General features: G+C 39.7%; 1 protein-coding gene across 5 annotated transcripts in view; it reads left to right on the top strand.

Annotated features, from left to right (window-relative positions):
• Nucleotides 1–17,732, top strand: part of Ufsp2 (UFM1-specific peptidase 2) — a 19,051-nt gene extending 1,319 nt beyond the window's left edge. For 2 of the 5 annotated variants that reach the window (XM_039094640.2, XM_063275518.1), the window contains exons 2-12: nucleotides 1,869–1,955; nucleotides 3,045–3,159; nucleotides 3,241–3,307; nucleotides 6,026–6,183; nucleotides 6,520–6,712; nucleotides 7,929–8,075; nucleotides 12,243–12,407; nucleotides 12,612–12,736; nucleotides 14,971–15,047; nucleotides 16,261–16,385; nucleotides 17,573–17,732. In XM_039094640.2, coding sequence (XP_038950568.1) covers nucleotides 1,892–1,955; nucleotides 3,045–3,159; nucleotides 3,241–3,307; nucleotides 6,026–6,183; nucleotides 6,520–6,712; nucleotides 7,929–8,075; nucleotides 12,243–12,407; nucleotides 12,612–12,736; nucleotides 14,971–15,047; nucleotides 16,261–16,385; nucleotides 17,573–17,659 — 1,323 coding nt within the window. In that variant the 5' untranslated portion in view covers nucleotides 1,869–1,891 and the 3' untranslated portion in view covers nucleotides 17,660–17,732. Of the gene's footprint in view, nucleotides 1–1,868; nucleotides 1,956–2,981; nucleotides 3,160–3,240; nucleotides 3,308–6,025; nucleotides 6,184–6,519; nucleotides 6,713–7,928; nucleotides 8,076–12,242; nucleotides 12,408–12,611; nucleotides 12,737–14,970; nucleotides 15,048–16,260; nucleotides 16,386–17,572 lie in introns of those variants that run through there. The other 3 variants (XM_008771265.4, NM_001014142.1, XM_006253159.3) reach the window with 3 other exon arrangements.

The raw sequence follows: 17,732 nt of genomic DNA, 5'->3' as shown, positions 1-17,732 counted from the left end.
ATAAATAAAAGCTGTCACTCCTGCAGAAATGTGACAAGAAATTTGCAAAATAAAAAGCTGCAACAGTACCTACTTCATAATGTTCTGACAATCAAAGGCAATATATGCCCAATGTTCGGTCATTAATGCAGTAGGTATCAGTACTAGCTCATTTGTTTCAGAATAGAGTTTGTCTTAGTGAATGTTTCACTGCTGTGAAGAGACACTGTGACCAAGGCAACTCTTATAAGGACATCACTTAATTGGGGCTGGCTTACAGGTTCAGAGGTTCAGTCCATTATCATCAAGGTGGGAACATGGCAGCATCCAGGCAGGCATGGTGCAGGAGGAGCTGAGAGTGCTACATCTTCATCTGAAGGCTGCTAGGAGAAAACTGGCTACCAGGCAGCTAGGGTGAGGGTGCCACACCCTGGGCCAAGCATATACAAACCATCACAGGGTTCTTCTGTGTTAGAGTCTTTTGGATTGCTGTAATTGACCAAGAGTTTAGTTGGGGTAACAGTTCCAACGTTAATGCCTATGGGGAGGAGTGGGTAAGCAGAGGCATGTCATGGTGAAGCCTCTGGAGCTGCAAATGAGAGCTTGATCCACAATCAGGAGGCGGAGAGCATAGTAGGAATGGTGGGAGGCTTCTGAAGCCCCAAAGCCAGCCTCTATGACACACCTCTCAATCCTTCCCAAACAGTTCCAGCAGCTCAGGACCAAGAATTTAAACATGAGCCTCTGGGGGTCATTCTCATTCACAGCACCACAGGTTCTTGTGTAATGTCATTCTTCAGTGTTCAAGACATATTTCAAGAACTTGATAAAATCTTTGAAAACTTTCCTCAAGATACCCACCACACACACACACACACACACACACACACACACACACACACACACACACACGCACACATTATGATACAGGTCTTTTATTATATATATCATTTGTTACCTGAAACTCAACATATGGATCCAAGCTAAGAACTGCTAGTCTCTTCCATTTTGCAGATGCTTTTTTCCCTCTCTGTCAGTGGCAACCATTGTGCACGCCAAGTAAACTCTAACACTCTCTCCGGCTCTGTGCTCTTCTCATTGCTGCAGTTAGGTTCACATCCTGTATCTAATGGTGTATTTTCTATGTGAAATCGCTCTTAGACCTTTCCAATGATGAGTTCTTCCAGCTTGTCACCATCGGTAGTTCTTTCCTCCCGCTGGCCTAGCTGCAGTCTCTCCGAGTCAGACTCAGTGTTCTTGACAAGTTTGGGTTTTTTTTATATTTTTAAGATTCATTTATCTTATGTAGATGAGTATGCTGTCGCTGTCTTCGGGCACACCAGAAGAGGCATCAGATCTCATCACAGAAGGTTGTGAGCCACCATGTGGTTGCTGGGAATTGAACTCAGGACCTCTGGAAGAGCAGTCGGGGTGCTCTTAACCACTGAGCCATCTCTCCAGCCCCCTCTTGTCATGTTCTTAAACTAGTTTATTTTTACCACTGATGATTTCATGTCATTGCTGAATGCATCAAGGGTCTAATGCTGACTGCAGTGGTTCTGAGCCTCTTTTTCACATTGTAGTCACCATGGAAGGAAGCAGGGGAGGCCTTTACGTGTTCTTGTGCCTGGGACAGCCCTATGCTGTCCCAGAATCTGGAGGCTTTGGCCTCCCAAGTGTCCCTAGAGAACATCAGTATGGGATTAAGGTTTGAAAACTTTTTGAAAAGAATTTACAGGGGTTGTTGTGTGTTCACAATGTAAGAAATTAACTCATGAAGTAAGTAGAAGAATCTAATTAATGCCATGTCCGAACTGAAGTGTATTCTAATTCATATGAAGATGAGTTTGTCTTAGCGTTTAAGGGAAGCGTGGTTTCGTTTGTTCCAGGTGGTTTCCCCAAACTATGATCTATGGATATCCTCTTCAGAATAAGAGGTGGTTTCGATCTGGCTTTTCAGCTGGCGCCTCCTAAAGGTATGTGTTCCAAAACATCTTTTATCGTAGAATTTATAATATATATATATGTGTGTGTGTGTGTGTGTGTGTGTGTGTGTGTGTGTGTGTGTATAATCCCTCCATTTTGCCAAGAAAAATGAGTTAATGAGATAAGAAAAATAAACTCAAATTAAATGGGATTCAACCGATATTATATTCTAACTCCTTTAGCAGCTCATAGGACACCTCTGTGTAAATTAGGAGATTTAACCTTCCTTTTGAACCTTTAGGGATGTCTTGAAAATTGTCACACAATGTAAATACAGTTCTTGTAAGTGTATTACAGAGTTGTGATTGTGTGTTACCCATGTTCTGGTACCAAACTCCTTTAAATACTGTAGTTAATTGGAATGTTAGACAGAATTCAAAGGAAAAGAAAATCAGCATGATTTGTATGAAGCAAATTCCAGGATGTCTTCTAGCTCTTGGCTGAGGCTAATGCCAAACCCTGAGATGAAGAGTGTCCAGGGAGTGTGGAAAGTCGGGGCTGGCATTTGATACTCCCAAGATACCACTGCAACATCGGGTTCAGACACTCGACGAGCACTTAGTTGAGTCTGAAACAGGGGAGTAAAGTCAGAACAGGACAGGAGAACGTGAGGTCAGAAGGACAGCAGCTAACTCCCTCCCTGATGGTAAATTACATCAGTTTTGAAAATGCCGTCTGTGCTGTTAGAACCACAGATGTTGGAAGGTGAGGAATGAGAAGTGAGGGCCATGAAGACTGCAGAGAAAAGCAGGGTTTCTTTTCGAGGCAATGAAAGTTTTATAATGACAATAAAAAATTCCTATTGACTGTAAGTTTTTATAGAAATTTACTAAAAGCCATTGCATGGAATTTATGGTCTCAGAACCGAAAAGATAAAAAGGCTGAAATTGTGGTGGTGGTTGAAAAGTAGGGAGGGTGTTTGAGAGTCACACGTACTGTCTTCTACTTCATCTCATGCATAAAAACCTTCATGTTGAGAGGTTACGGTCTTTCTAACTCTTGTACTGTTCCTTTAGAAATGTTTATCAAGAATGCACTAAGACAGGTATTGAATGACCTGACTACCAAGCTCTCCTCAGATGCTCTTGTGTTCAGAATTTGCAACAGCTCTGTGTACCTCTGGCCGAACAGTGACGCAAACACGGGAGAACTGACTGACAGCTCTGCCTGTAAGAGTGTAGTGGACCTCATTCAGTGAGTGTTTAAAGAGTTTCTGAAGATATTGTCACAGCACAGTATCGTACTTGTAAATGTCTTTGTATATCAAAATTTTAGATTTGATCAAGAGGAGGATACAAAGCGAAAATTCATGAAAAAGAAAGACAAAAAGTTAACCGACATGGTAAGCTAATCTTGTTTTCACTACTGATTTAAAAAAGAAAAATTAAATCCTTGAATTTGGAGCTAAGCAAGATGTGGCTGATACTTAGTCTTGCCCTCCTAGAATATTGAAGCCAGGAAATGTTTTACCTATCTAAGCTTTTTTTCTTGCTGCAGTATGTAATTTTTGACAGTCTTATTTTGCTCCTGCAAAAACAAAACTGGGTTTTGTTATTACCACTGCAATGTTTTCCTAGGCCGCACAGGAGACATTAAGTCACTGGTTATGCATTTGAGAGTGGTAAGACCTGACCATTGTCTTAGCTTCTTCTAGGGATGCAATAAAATACTCTGACCAAACTGATGAGTTTATTTTAGCTCACGGGGTTGGGGGTCGGAGCGTAAGCAGGAACACAACAAATCCGGTTAGAAGGAGAGAACAATAAATGTTTTCCTTGTCAGTTCCCTTTATGGATACAGGCCGGGGCCCATGCGGGGAATGGTGCCATCTTGTTTAATCTATCCAGACCACCCCAACAAGCATTCCCAGAGCCTATCTCCCAGGTGATTTTAGAGTCTAAGTTGGCAGTCAACACTGCCATAGACACACTGAGGAAGCGCAATGCGAGCTATTGGAACTAACTGGGTGTGGCGTAACAAGTTCCTTCCTTGAGTGGACATGGAAGGTGGGTGTTGCGGTTTGTTTCCTTGATAAATCCCATGGCCACTTGGGTTGGAGGTTCTTTGGTTTACCGGTCTCCATCACAGGCTTTCACTGAGGGAAGGCAGCTGCTTACTGGCTTGCTCTCCTGGCTCATGCTCAGCCAGCTTTCTCACACTACCCAGAGCCACCTGCCCAGGGGTGTTACCCACAGTGGGCTGGGCCCTCCAACATCAGTTGGCAATGAAGAAAATACCCTCAAGCCAGTCTGATCGAGGCAATTCTCCAGTTGGGTTTCCTATTTCCAGATGATCCAGTTGACGGCAAAGATCAGCCTACGTGTTGAGGCAGACGAGTTTGGTCTGGGTTCCATTTAAGACACCGCTGAGATACACTGATAAGCTGGCTTTTGTACTTGTGAAGTGTACAAAAACAACATGGCTTAGAGATAACGATTTGAAAATTAATAAAAGGAGTTTACCCTTCGAGGAGTACGTGGCAGTACATGCAATAGTATGTTCTCAGTGTGGATTCATTTTGTGCTTGCTTCTGATTAGATCCTCGTATCATTAGCTGACATATTATAGACGTTATGTTGTGACCTAGCCTATCATATTAAACAAGCAGGTGCTTTCAATGCATTTTACATGGGTGATGTTGAAATTTTCATCACCTATTCGTAATGTTCGCCAGTTTTATACACTGTAAAGTACCGTGTTTTCGTTATATCTAATACCTCAGGGAGAGAGCATGAGGCTGCAGGGCATACTTCATCATATTGCCCCAACCCTAACCTTCTGCTCTTAGAACCGAGGAAGCCACCAAACACAGGGACCAGTACCCCACTGATAACAATGTTAATCTCATGATTGAGACACAGATTTTTCTGAGCCTGGCATTTCTGTGTACAAACAAGCTTCCCGCTTTTCTTTTTAGTGTCTTGTAAACTAGGGTATTGTATAACTGGTTCCTTCCTGAGGTAGAGGTGGAAGATGAAGACTTACAGAGTGGATTCGAATCTGTGGCCGTCATTAATTAGTTTGGTTTTTTAAAGACTTTGTTTTATTATTTTTTTAATTGTGTGTCTCTGTGTGTGTCTGTGTGTGGCTTTATGTGTGTGAATCGAGGTGGCCATGGAGACATGAGGCGTCTGATCCCTCTGGAGATGGAGTTACAGGTGACAGTAAGCCATCCAGTGTGGGTTCTGGAAGCTGAACTGGGACCTTCATCTTAAGCAGTACTGAGCGGTCTCTATAGTCTCCATTAGTAGCTATTTTGACATTCATGTTTCCTAAGACTTGGTTAATACACGCTTCTTCAAGATGACTCTAGTATGCATTCGAGATTTTCTTCTTGGTGCTCCCTACTTTCATCCATGAATTATCCCAGACGGGTCTTTCCCCGTTCCAGTTTGGTCAGCCATTCTCCTTGGAGAATATAAACATGTATGTTTACATACACATAGAGGCACACATTTATAACATGCATATGCATGTTTACCTGCATAAATTGTATTTCTGCGTCCAGTTCACTTCAGCTACACAAAGTTCATGACTAATCTGCGTGAGAGGCCTGGCTCCGAGCATTCTCTAATTTCTAATTCTCTGCTAATTTGTTCAAAACAGAACGTAGTTTCAAAATGTTCCTATACCAGGGGTGCGTAGTATTTTGGTTTGGTACTTTGCTTGGTGGGTTTGTTGTTTTGAGAAAAGAACTCACTCTGCAACTCTGGTTGGCTTGAAACTTGATACATTGACCAGGCTAGCCTCAAACTTAAAAGTCCACCTGCTAAGCAACTTTTTTTGTGGCATTTTGTTTTATTTGTTTTGTTTTTCTTTAGGGAAAGTTGGAGAATAACATAATGACCCAGCGATCTGTACACACAGCTCTGTACTAATAAACATGGATAGTCTGTGTCCATCTTTGCTTACTAATTACTCTAGAGTCATGCAGATTACTCTGAAGCAGAAAGGGGTTTCCTACAGTTACTAGCTTTATATATCACCCTTTAAACTCCGTTTACCTTTCTATTCAGTGTTGAATGTTCCACAAGCTGACTCTTACTATCTGTCCATATAGCAACAAATAGTAAATATAGACCTCATGCTGGAAATATCGACCCCTCTGGGAGCCGTAACCCCCATCATCGAAAGGGAAAACGAAGAACACCACTACATTAATATGAGCTTGCCAATCGATGCGGTTGTGTCCGTTGCTCCAGAGGAAACATGGGGAAAGTAGGTATTTTTCATAGTATTACTGCCACATTTAAATGAGGACCTATTTTATAAAGTAATCAGAACTCGGTTTTTTAAGAATCATATACGAGGTGATGGGCTGCCTTTGCTGTGATATACTTCTCGTTATCAACCTAAGAGTCACTGAGAGTTCAATATTTCTTTGGAAGCAGTAGGACAGCATGCTGAAACTGAGGCTTCCCTTTATCCACCCAGAGCAAACACAGTCACTTTGACTTTGCTTGACAAGTCTTGGCAGTGTAGTGTTTACGCCACTCAGGGCATATGCTAAACATCACACCTTTTGTTAATTCACTCACATGTCTTCTCCCACAGAGTGCGCAAACTTCTAGTGGATGCAATTCTTAATCAGCTAGTTGATGTGGAAAAATGCATCTTGAGATATATGAAAGGAACATCTATTGTGGTCCCTGAACCACTGCACTTTCTATTGCCAGGGGGAAAGAATCTCGTAACAGTTTTATATCCATCCGGAATCCCAGATGATCAGCTACAAGCCTATAGAAAGGTAATGACAGACCATTATTACTAGAAAAAAGAGTCTCTTATTCATTTCCTGCTTAGTTATAATTTGCAATAAATGTAAATTATTTTGTAGTTTAATTTAAAAGTATAGGAATGAGCTAATTTCTTTCATGATTTTTTTTTTTCTGTAATGAAAGCACGCTGGTTTAGTACAGCGTGTAACAACTTAATTTCAGATACTCTGTGTGGCTAATAGAATTATGAAATTTTATCATTTTTTATAGTGAAAAATAGAAATGGAAAGATGTTTACATGCCTAGAGTAGCTGATAGATGTTAAGAAACTTTTTTTTTTCCTTTCTTTTTTTTTCCGGAGCTGAGGACCGAACCCAGGGCCTTGCGCTTTCTAGGCAAGTTCTCTACCACTGAGCTAAATCCCCAACCCCATGTTAAGAAATTCTTTTCTTTTTCCCTCTGTTCCTCCCGATTTGTGACAATACAGTACAGAGGAAGGTGGAGTCTGTACTTATTCTGATTGCACATGGTAATGTGGAGACCACAAATAAGGTCATTTAAGTTTCAGTAGAGAAGCTTTAGAGAGACCTGTCCAGCATTTACAGGAATGAGATTTATCAACAGAAGAACTGCTTTTTTAGGATCTGACTTTAGGACCTCATTAAATTATGTCCAGAACTCTGCTCCTGAGAAGTAATAGCACGAACCCTCTCTACTGTTCCAAAAGTTGGAGATAAATTGATTTTCAGATGCTACACAAGCTAACCTGTTGAAACCATGAGAATATGTTGGAGATTGGCCAGACATTTAGAATAAGTATTGTAAGCTTTTATGCTGTTGAGAAAATAACACGTTATACACGTTAGTCAGTGTTTCCAATTATGACATTGTAATTGTTTTCCAATCACTAATCTTCTCTGTATTTAATAACTGCACTTACATGTCAAAAGTATTCTAAACATGGTTTTCCAAAATACTTTGATATATCATTTTAAATTATAATTTCTGATTTATAAAAACCCCAATTCTAGCCAGTAATTTCATATTTCTATCTTCCCTTCTGATTCCTACTAGAGGATTATAAATTGGTCTCAGTTTATTTATCCATTGGCCTTAATGAGTTAAGTTATGTTTTTTTTAAAACTTATACCCGATGTATTTTCTGTTTTATAATTCTTGAGTTTGACTGTATTAACTAACAATCTAAAATTGTTTTCTTTGTCTATTGATTCTGATTTTATTTAGGAGTTACATGATCTCTTCAAATTGCCTCATGACAGACCTTATCTCAAAAGGATTAATGCTTATCACTTTCCGGATGAACTATATAAAGATGGCTATATTAGAAATCCGCATGCTTACCTGAGCCCACCTAACATAGAGGGTAGTATGGTGAGTCTGACTAGTTTTCATGAGTTAATTAATCATTGTCATTCATTGTTTTGGATTGGTCCTCAAGAGACGTTTTTGAGAATTGATTCATGTTGTGTGTCATCCCTAAAAAAATAATTTATCACTTGTCTATTTTAAGCCTTTGTGAGACCTCATTTAAGGGACTGGCGCATACCTTTAAATCCAGCATTTGGGAGTCAGAGGCAGGTGGATCTCTGAGTTTGAGGTCAGCCTGGTCTACATAGCAAGTTCCTGGAGAAATCCTGTCTTGAAAAACAAAACAAAAAATGAAAATAAAAAGACATCATGTAAGATAGCTGTAATTGGTGGGTGAAGAGATGGCTTAGTAGTTAAGACTGCTGTTCTTCCACAGGACATGAGTTCAGTTTGCAGCAACCACAACAATCAGCTCATAGCTGCTGCAGCTCTAGGAGATCTTAGGCTGTTGTCTCTCTCTCTCTCTCTCTCTCTCTCTCTCTCTCTCTCTCACACACACACACACACACACACACACACACACACACAAAGTCTTAAAAAAGAATAAAAGTAATTAGTGGAGAGTGGTTGCTCACCGGGCTTTAGTCTTAGCAAGTTCCAGGATAGACAGGGAGACAGTGCCTCAAAAAAGATAGCAGTAATTAATGACATCAAAGGTTTATGAGTATCAAAGTTTACCACACATCTCTTACTAACATAACATTCTCTGATTTCTCTAAAGGTTTGTTCCTTTCTTCTCATTCTGCAGCTGACAAATCCTGCAAATTAAGGTCTTCCAGGCCACAGTATGGGCAAGGCTAAGATGCTTGGCTTTCTATGCTGCACCGCATGTATCTGGATGCAAAGATAGACTCAATATAAGTAGCTTACATCACTGGACTGGCACAGAGTGAGGACAGGCATTAAATTAAGGATACATGAAGGCCACTATAAAGAATCTCATTGTCCCCCAAGAGTGAACACACGGATAGCAAGACCTCTTAGAAACAGACCAACGTAGTGACCTGGTAGGCTCCTTGCTGGCCTGCTGCTGCTTTCTCTGTGGCTCCTGGGTGCCCTTTCTCTCCTTGTCAGCTCCTACCTTCTGTATCTACATTGCTCCTGTTGTGTATAGCCTTTTCCTCTTCATCTTTGAGCTGTTTTGCTTGCATCATTTGCAACTTCATCCTCTGCTCAGACCGATGAATTTACTGTGTGCATCTCAATTTACATTCCAAAGAAATTGTGATTCACAATTATGAGTGTCCAGGAGCTTTGCAAGGGAATCTTAAGAATCAAAATGAGTAAATGCTATGGTAACTGTGAGAGAGAACTGGGAAGCCCAGTTTTGGTCTTACCTGTCAGTACACACATACATGCAGCAACAGCCCTATCGGCAAGGGCTGTAGACAGAGCAGATTCCATTGGAAATAGCATTAGCTGGACACCCGCCATTCTATGTCTATCCATGAGTCAGCATTTAGAGGTGTTAAATGATTTCACTTACTTTGAAAAGACAGGAAGAAGTCCCAGTAAACTATTGTTAAAATCTTGCACTACCACAGAGTCATAGGTTAGGAAATGGAGTTTATAATGTCACAACAAAACTCTTAGTAGCCCTCTACAAGCTCCTGGCTTAAATATTTTCCTCTCAGACTAGTTTAGAACTCCTCCATGTATGTATGGCATCCTATTACTTATTTTAAATTCTTAATAGTTCCTTTAAAAAAAGCCTGGAGATTGTAAAGTCCTAAGTGCATGCTGATTGATATTGACAATAAAACAGCTTCCTTATCCATGTTACAAAATGTATTTTAATTTTAGTATTTACAATAGTTGACCTTATATATCGCACACATGTGAGTATATACACATTGATGGATGAACACATACACAGCGTTTCACAGCATAGCAAATGGATAACTAGGAGTTTCTATTTAGTTCGTAAACAGCATTACTGATCTCTATGCCTATGCCTACTCACTACCTCCTCAGATAGTCCCAGGTGAATGACTCTGACACAGTCTCCATATCTGCTCGTTACCCATATGTGCATCCAGCCAATCCTAGTTCAAAAATACTTGAAGAAAAACCAAGTCTGCACTGAATATATACATTCTTGCCTTGCCTTGATTTCCTAGAAAATACAGTGGCCATTTATAAAGTATTTTCATTGTTTTATCTATGATATCTATGATAATCTAGAGACTATTTAAAGTACAAGGGAGGATATGCATGAGTTATTAAAAAAAAAAACACTGTACCATTTTTCATAAAGAGCCTAAGTGTCCAAGGTTCTATGTCTACATTGAGTCCTGGGACAGACTTCTGTCTACTAAAGGACCGCTGCACAGAACACATTCTTCTCTCCCACTTCTAAGAGCGTCGTGTGTGTGTGTGTGTGTGTGTGTGTGTGTGTGTGTGTGTGTGTGTGTGTGTGTCCCTATAAGGTATACATTGCTTTAGCAATATTTGTTTCATTTCTAGTTTTATAAAAACAGACCATTGTATTTGTAGTTTTCTACAACTTGCTTTTTCACTCAACATTCTGTTTCTAAAATTTATCTTATTCTGTCTCACTCTTGTTGTAGAAAATATTTCATCTCAATCCAGGGTCTCTACCCTGCCTTTGATCAATCAGTTCCTGGATTAAAGACACACACAGCCCTTATGTTTACAATAAGCACCTGAGTTGGGCAGACATCTTGCCTCTATGCTATTAACATATTACTTACTCTGTTTCTTCTGATGCTCTTTAACTCCAATCGGCTACCCTCAGGGCTGTGCTTTCTTGACTCCTAACCCATGACATCTTTCTCCTCCTCTCTACCTTCTCTCTCTTCTTCCCTACCTGCAACTCCCTCTCCAGCCTCCAGTCCCACCTTCCCCCTCCACTGCCCAGCCACAGGCTCTAGCCTTTTATTGACCATTAAATTGGGGAGAAGGTTCATAAGGCATTACTTGTGTACATGATAGTTTCCTGTTGAGGAATCAGTGCTAGCATTAGAATACAAGCAGCATCTTTACAAGGACATAGGGCAGGTATGAGTGGGATTGGGGTGCATGATTTGAAATTCACAAAGAATCAATAAAATAATTTTAAAAGTCTGTTTTGTCAGTAGTAATGTTCACTTTTAGCATTATACTATGAGCATCACTAGCACACACTTTAGTGGCAGATTTATAAAACTGCAGGAACGTCATCCCTGTGTCCCATCATGTGGGACCTGCTTCTTTCTGTTTGCTTATGAGTTCCTTTCTTCCTTCAGGCATCACCCACATGCTGGTATGGGCAGGCAGTCATCCAAAAACATAACTAGTTATGTTTGGAATAGCCATAACAACTTTGAAATTTAAACATGCGTATGTGTGCATACATGAAGGCAGGAGAGGGTTGTTAGCTACGGCAAAGGGGAGGCTTCTGGTGTTTGAAGAGAGACTGAAATGAAAGCAGGGTTCATGCTGTAAAACTAATTGGGAAAAGGATATTCCAGTCAAGAAAAGCATAAGGCTTCGTGATCAGATAACCATTGGCATATCTGAAACTAACAAATTAATAAGGGGAACGTGTGGGAGCTGGCCTTGTAGATTCAGAACACACATATTCTAGGTTGGTTTCTGTGGGGCTGTACTGGTAAGGACTCTGGACTTACAGGAAAAAGCCAAAAGAATATTATGCTGCCATTGTTCTGTGAAGGTATTTTCACAAGGGTCTTCAACCTTCCTAATGCTTTGACAGCAGTAGAGTTCCTCAGGTTGTGGTGACCCCCAACCATATGATTATTTTTTTTTTAGATCTATTTATTTATTACATATAAGTACACTGTAGCTGTACTTCAGACACACCAGAAGAGGGCATCGGGTCCCATTACAGATGGTTGTGAACCACCATGTGGTTGCTGGGATTTGAACTCAGGACCTCTGGAAGAGCAGTCAGCGCTTACCACTGAGACATCTCTCCAGCCCCATAAAATTATTTTTGTTGTTACTTCTTAACTGTGATTTTGTTACGGTTATGAATTTATAATGTAAATACCTGTGTTTTGCAATGATGCTAATTAGGCAACATTTCGACACACAGGTTCAGAAGCACTGACCAGTAAGAAGTAAAAGTCCAGTTCTCAAAACAGTAAACATTTCCACAGAGTGTGTACTTCTGCCTTTCATGGTTTCCGTCATTCCTCTTCACAGATTTGCATGGTCCAGGGCACTTACGCCTATCATCACTACATGCAAAATCGGGTGGACGACAACGGCTGGGGCTGTGCTTACAGGTCACTACAGACGGTCTGCTCATGGTTCAGACATCAGGGTTACACAGAAAGGGCCATTCCAACACACAGGGAAATCCAGCAGGTACACAACTTGCCATTTTAAATTATAACCAATTGTATACTCTATTGGTTTTTAATATGTCATTGATAATTATTATCAATAAGTCTATGGCATAGACTTATTTTTATTTTGAAAAGAAATGTTATTTTACTCGTAATCAAAATGCCCTAAATATAACTTTAGTAGCTGTCTTACTACGGATTTTTCTCTTTTTGATACATAAAGGCTCTAGTTGATGCCGGTGACAAACCAGCAACATTTGTTGGATCACGGCAATGGATCGGGTCTATTGAAGTGCAGCTGGTACTAAACCAACTGATCGGTGTAACTTCCAAAATACTGTTTGTCAAGTAAGTATGCTTTGTGAACCACATCCATCGTTTACACATAACAGTTTATAACTCTTATTAAAATAATTGAAAAATGACATTTTCTCCCTATTGCCAGTCATTGCTTTTCTTTGTTATCTCCTTGCTTTATAAATTCATTGTTTTAAACAAGCTGTTTTGTATACATATACTCTCTAGAACTGATTTTACTCTACATGTGGAAACTTAGAAATATATTATCTTTGGGTAAAGTTCGAGATACAAAATATAGTTTACAAATGTTTAAATCTTCTGAAAGTCTAATAAGGAGAAAGCCAAATGTTGATCACTGACCATTATGTGTTTCTTTTGTTCTTTTTTTTTTTTTGCTAAGATGTAAATAAGCCAACAGATGTAAAAATAGTATATTCACCTTATATTTTCTACAATTCTAATAACAAAGAGAAAATATAAATGATCACGTATCCATTTATGTGACCATAACTTGTTTTATCATCCATTTAAGAAGGTTTTGATTTCATCAGCATAAACATTATACTCCATTCTCTCATATACTATAAAATACTTACTCTGCTAGATGAATTGTATGTGACATCATTGCAGTCGGCACCAGAATCCCCCAGGAGATAAGTCTCGGCTCTTCCCCAAGCTGTAACAGATCAGCCCTCAAGGCTGACAGTCCTGGGGAACTGCACTTGTGCTTTGGAGCCTACAAAGCCCCAAAGAAAGAGCCAGAATGGATTGCTGCATGGGGAGGAAGGAGAAAGGGCAGTGTCTCCAGGGGTCCAGTCCCATAGGGAGGGAGCAGTGGGGGACTTGGAACCAAGCATGGTCAAGAGGAAAACAAAACTCAGTATGCATGGAGACCTGGTGTCCCTCTACTTCTCTCAATGTCCAGCCTTGATTATGGACATCATGGCTGTCAATTAGGTGAGGACACTTCAGAAAGTACTGGGCAAGGCAGTTTGGGGGGCCTTATCTGTCACCCCAGAAGAGGATTCTGGCTATGTCTAATGCCAGCTACTCTGGGGATCTCACCTTATCTAACTCTGAACACAACATAAAACAGCTGGGAATGAATTTTCTTCTACTTTGTTAAATAAATAAGTTAAATCTTTAGAGACTGTGTTTCCGTGAGCTTACTTTACTCTGTGCTTATTGAGACAAGACTTTAACCTGTCTTGTATTATAACTACAGTAGCAGTATCTGTTGTCCAAGTATTATAAATATGTTTGCTCTCACGATAGGAATTTTAAGAATCAGTAAGAAATAATGGTAGATAATGTAGTAAAAAACTATTTTTAGAAATTTAAGTTTAGGGCTGATGAGGCAAAAGACTTTTTCACCAAGCCTGACTACCCCAGTCAGTCCCTAGGGTCTCCTCCATATGTGTGCTATGGCACATGAACACTCACAGAATACATGGTTTAAGAAATTAAAGAATGGTTTGTTACATTAAAACATTGTCTTAGCTGCTCAGCCTAGAGCTTACCAGGTTTGACACTACCTGGTTCGTTCACAAAAGTAATAGTTACACTGATAATTTAGCTTACAATGTTTTATACTTTTAATGATATGAAATTACTTTGGATTTTTTTATTTGATCTTTCAAATAGCAATCTGAGGCTCAGATGTGATGGCAGTAGCATCAGTGTGAGCTCCCAGTTAACCTTTCATGGAGGGGAAAGGAGTGTGCTGCCAGCTCTACTCTTATTAGAGATAGCACATTCGTTTCACTCCCTGTATTTTCAACTCGGAATTTTGAGGAATATATGTGCTCTTCCTTCTGCCTTTCTCTTCTCAAAAGTGAAAAGTACATATGATACCCAAATACTCCGTGATTTCAAGTACGGTGTACCTGAAAGCACTTTGAAGTTTTTACAGAAAAGCAAATTAGTCCTCAAAGCTCCCCTAGCCTACACATGGGATAGGTGTTATTGATCCTAATTTAAAGACGGAAAAAACATAGACTTTAGAAAATGACAAAGTGGCCAGTTTCAATCTCATCATGTTAAAAAGCCAGAACCTTTATGCAGCTCCAGAAGCAAAAAACCAAAGTCGTTTTTGTTTTCTCTCCAGTTAGTAGTTTTAACAACTTAAAGTTTATGTTGATTTAAGTTACAGTGAATCAGGTCTCTACCACTTAATTTGTTTTTTCAAGATCCACAACAAAAAGAGTGGAGGTATTGCCCCCCTCCCCAAACTCATTACGTGAAAACTGTTATCTGATCTAAGATGATTTCTTTTTATTTAGTCAAGGTTCAGAAATGGCTTCTCAAGGACGGGAACTAGCCAACCATTTCCAGAATGTGGGCACTCCAGTAATGATTGGTAAGGTGTTTTAGACATGTTGGGTTCTTTGGCAGAGTGGAGAACAAGTGAAATGAATTTGAATGTTTTAATGTTACATAAAAACAAGTCATATTAAGCATCTTAGAATTGGGTCTGGAGAGATGGCTTAATGGTTAAGAACACTAGTGGCTTTTCCGGAAGACCTGGGTTCACCAGCACCTATATGATGGCTCCCAATCATCTGTAGTTCCAGTTCCAGGAAATCCAGTGCCTCTCTGGTCTCTACAGGCAGTGCATCACATGGTGCGCAGACAAAGATGCAGGCAGACACCCACACATATAATAAAAATTTAAGCATTTAAAAGTAAACTTATATACACTGTTCTTTGGATTTTAGTTTCCAAAGAATAAAGATGCAAAAAGGAATTGGTAACCAAAAATAAATGCTAAAAAGAAAATATTAACCATGTTTGAACAATTAGAGAGTCCAGAGTAGTAATTTTAAAAAGGCGATAGCTGGTTGACTAAGCATCATAAATCATGACCCTGCCACTAACTTGGCTGCTTTTATGACTACTACTACTTACCTTTATTGGGTTTTCTTTGTAAAATAAGATTTGAGGGCTGGAGAGATGGCTCAGCAGTTAAGAGCACTGACTGCTCTTCCAGACGTCCTGAGTTCAAATCCCAGCAACCACATGGTGGCTCACAACCATCTGTAATGGGACCTGATATGCTTTTCTGGTGTGTCTGACAGTCACAATGTACTCATATAAATAAAATAAATGTCTTTAAAAAAAAAAGATTTGATTAACTGAGCTAAAGATATATGACACTCTGAAAACTAGCGTAAGATCAACCACTCTAGTGTGTAAGAAGTGGAGGTAAGTGGATGTCAGCAGAGTCGGAGAAGGGCAGACCTGCTCCGATGCACAAGAGGGTCGGCTGGAAGAGGCCCCTCACTGATCCTACCGCACGGGGGAACTCGGGCCTCTTGGTGGGCCTTTCTCAGTGGATTTTAAGAAATCTTATGGAATGTAAACGTTTTATGATTATGGATATAGTCATAGCATTTTTTTACATATTTCCATATGTAGCAGTCATTAAATGTGTAATCTTATCTTTATATTTACTATCATGGTCTTTTATAATATCCAAGTCTCTTATAATGCTGCCAACTAATAGGAAAGCAGCTGTTTGAGCTGAATAAGCAGAATTAACTTATGCCCTATTACATATTTCTTTTTGCCAGGGGGAGGAGTATTGGCTCACACAATACTAGGAGTCGCATGGAATGAAACTACAGGGCAGATCAAATTCCTAATTCTAGACCCACACTATACAGGTGCTGAAGACCTGCAAGTTATATTGGAAAAGGTAATTATCCCTGTCACAAAAATGCAAGGCACAAGGCAAAGGCCAAAGACGGCAGTTAGCCAAGAAACAGGGCCAGGGCAGTGATCCTGACAGCAGTACTTCTACGTTAATAAAAGCTTTGCTATTTACTAAACTTCATAATAGAACACTTTACAGTTCTATTATGTAAGTTCTATTATGTAAAGTTCCTTTACAGGACTTATAGCACATGCCGTTGTATATTGTCTCATCAATGTCTTAAAATCAGAGAGCAGAATAAACTTTCTCACTTTTAAAGTCAGATGGGGAGACAACAGGGCAGCTAATAGCTTTTGCCCTTCTCACAGAGAAACAAAATTTAGTTCCCAGTTCAGTTCAGTTCCCAGTGTACACTTTATGGAGCTCACAACCCCTGTAAATCCAGTTCCAGGACCAGCATCTCATGTACAAATTCACATACATCCTTAATAATTCTAGGGTCAGTTAATAGATAAACAAAATACCAGGCATATGAAGATATGGTCGCTTCTCACATATGTGTATCATAATTCTAAAGATTGGAAGTTGAGGCAGATTTGGAAGTATTTGTTGACATAGAATGCATGGAATATAAATGATTTATAGCCAGTTAATTCTCATGACAGGTAGGTGAGGTGGCTCAGCCTATGAAAACACTCTCTGCCAAACCTGATGACCTAAGTTTGACCCTTAGAGCCTACATGGTGGACAAGAACCAACTTCCAAGTTGTCCTCAGGCCTCCACAATCACAAAATAAATAAATGTAACTTCTTTTATAATAGCAACATTTTCCTATTCAGGAACAACCTAGTAATTGTCTAGCACAGGATAGAAAAGCTATTTTTCTTGTCTTAGAAAATCCTTGAGGGATGGGGAGATGGCTCAATGGTCAAGAGCACTGGCTGCTCTTCCAGAGGTCCTGAGATCAAATCCCACAAACCACATGGTGGCTCACAACCATCTGTAATGAGATCTGATGCCCTCTTCTGCTGTGTCTGAAGATAGCTATAGTGTACTTACATATAATAAATAAATAAATCTTTTTAAAAAAAAGAAAGAAAAAGAAAATTCTTGGATTACATTAGTATCTGAGTCTTATGCCAAGGTCCTGCTGACAGAACTTGATGTTGAGTTTCTATCATGGAGTCTTGTGTTGTAAAGTGTTCATTCTCCTTTCTCCCAAATCTAGGGCTGGTGTGGATGGAAGGGTCCAGACTTTTGGAACAAGGATGCATACTACAACTTATGCCTTCCTCAACGACCAAATGCTCTTTAAATTACCTTGGTGTCAAGACTATAAATATAAAAGAGCTGTTCCAATGTTAATAAAAGCATAATTTTAAATTAAA

This window comes from Rattus norvegicus, chromosome 16 (assembly GCF_036323735.1).
Source record: "Rattus norvegicus strain BN/NHsdMcwi chromosome 16, GRCr8, whole genome shotgun sequence".
NCBI classification, from domain to species: domain Eukaryota; kingdom Metazoa; phylum Chordata; class Mammalia; order Rodentia; family Muridae; genus Rattus; species Rattus norvegicus.
The sequence above is the reverse complement of the archived record's forward strand: the minus strand, read 5'-3'. Positions and strand labels throughout refer to the sequence as shown.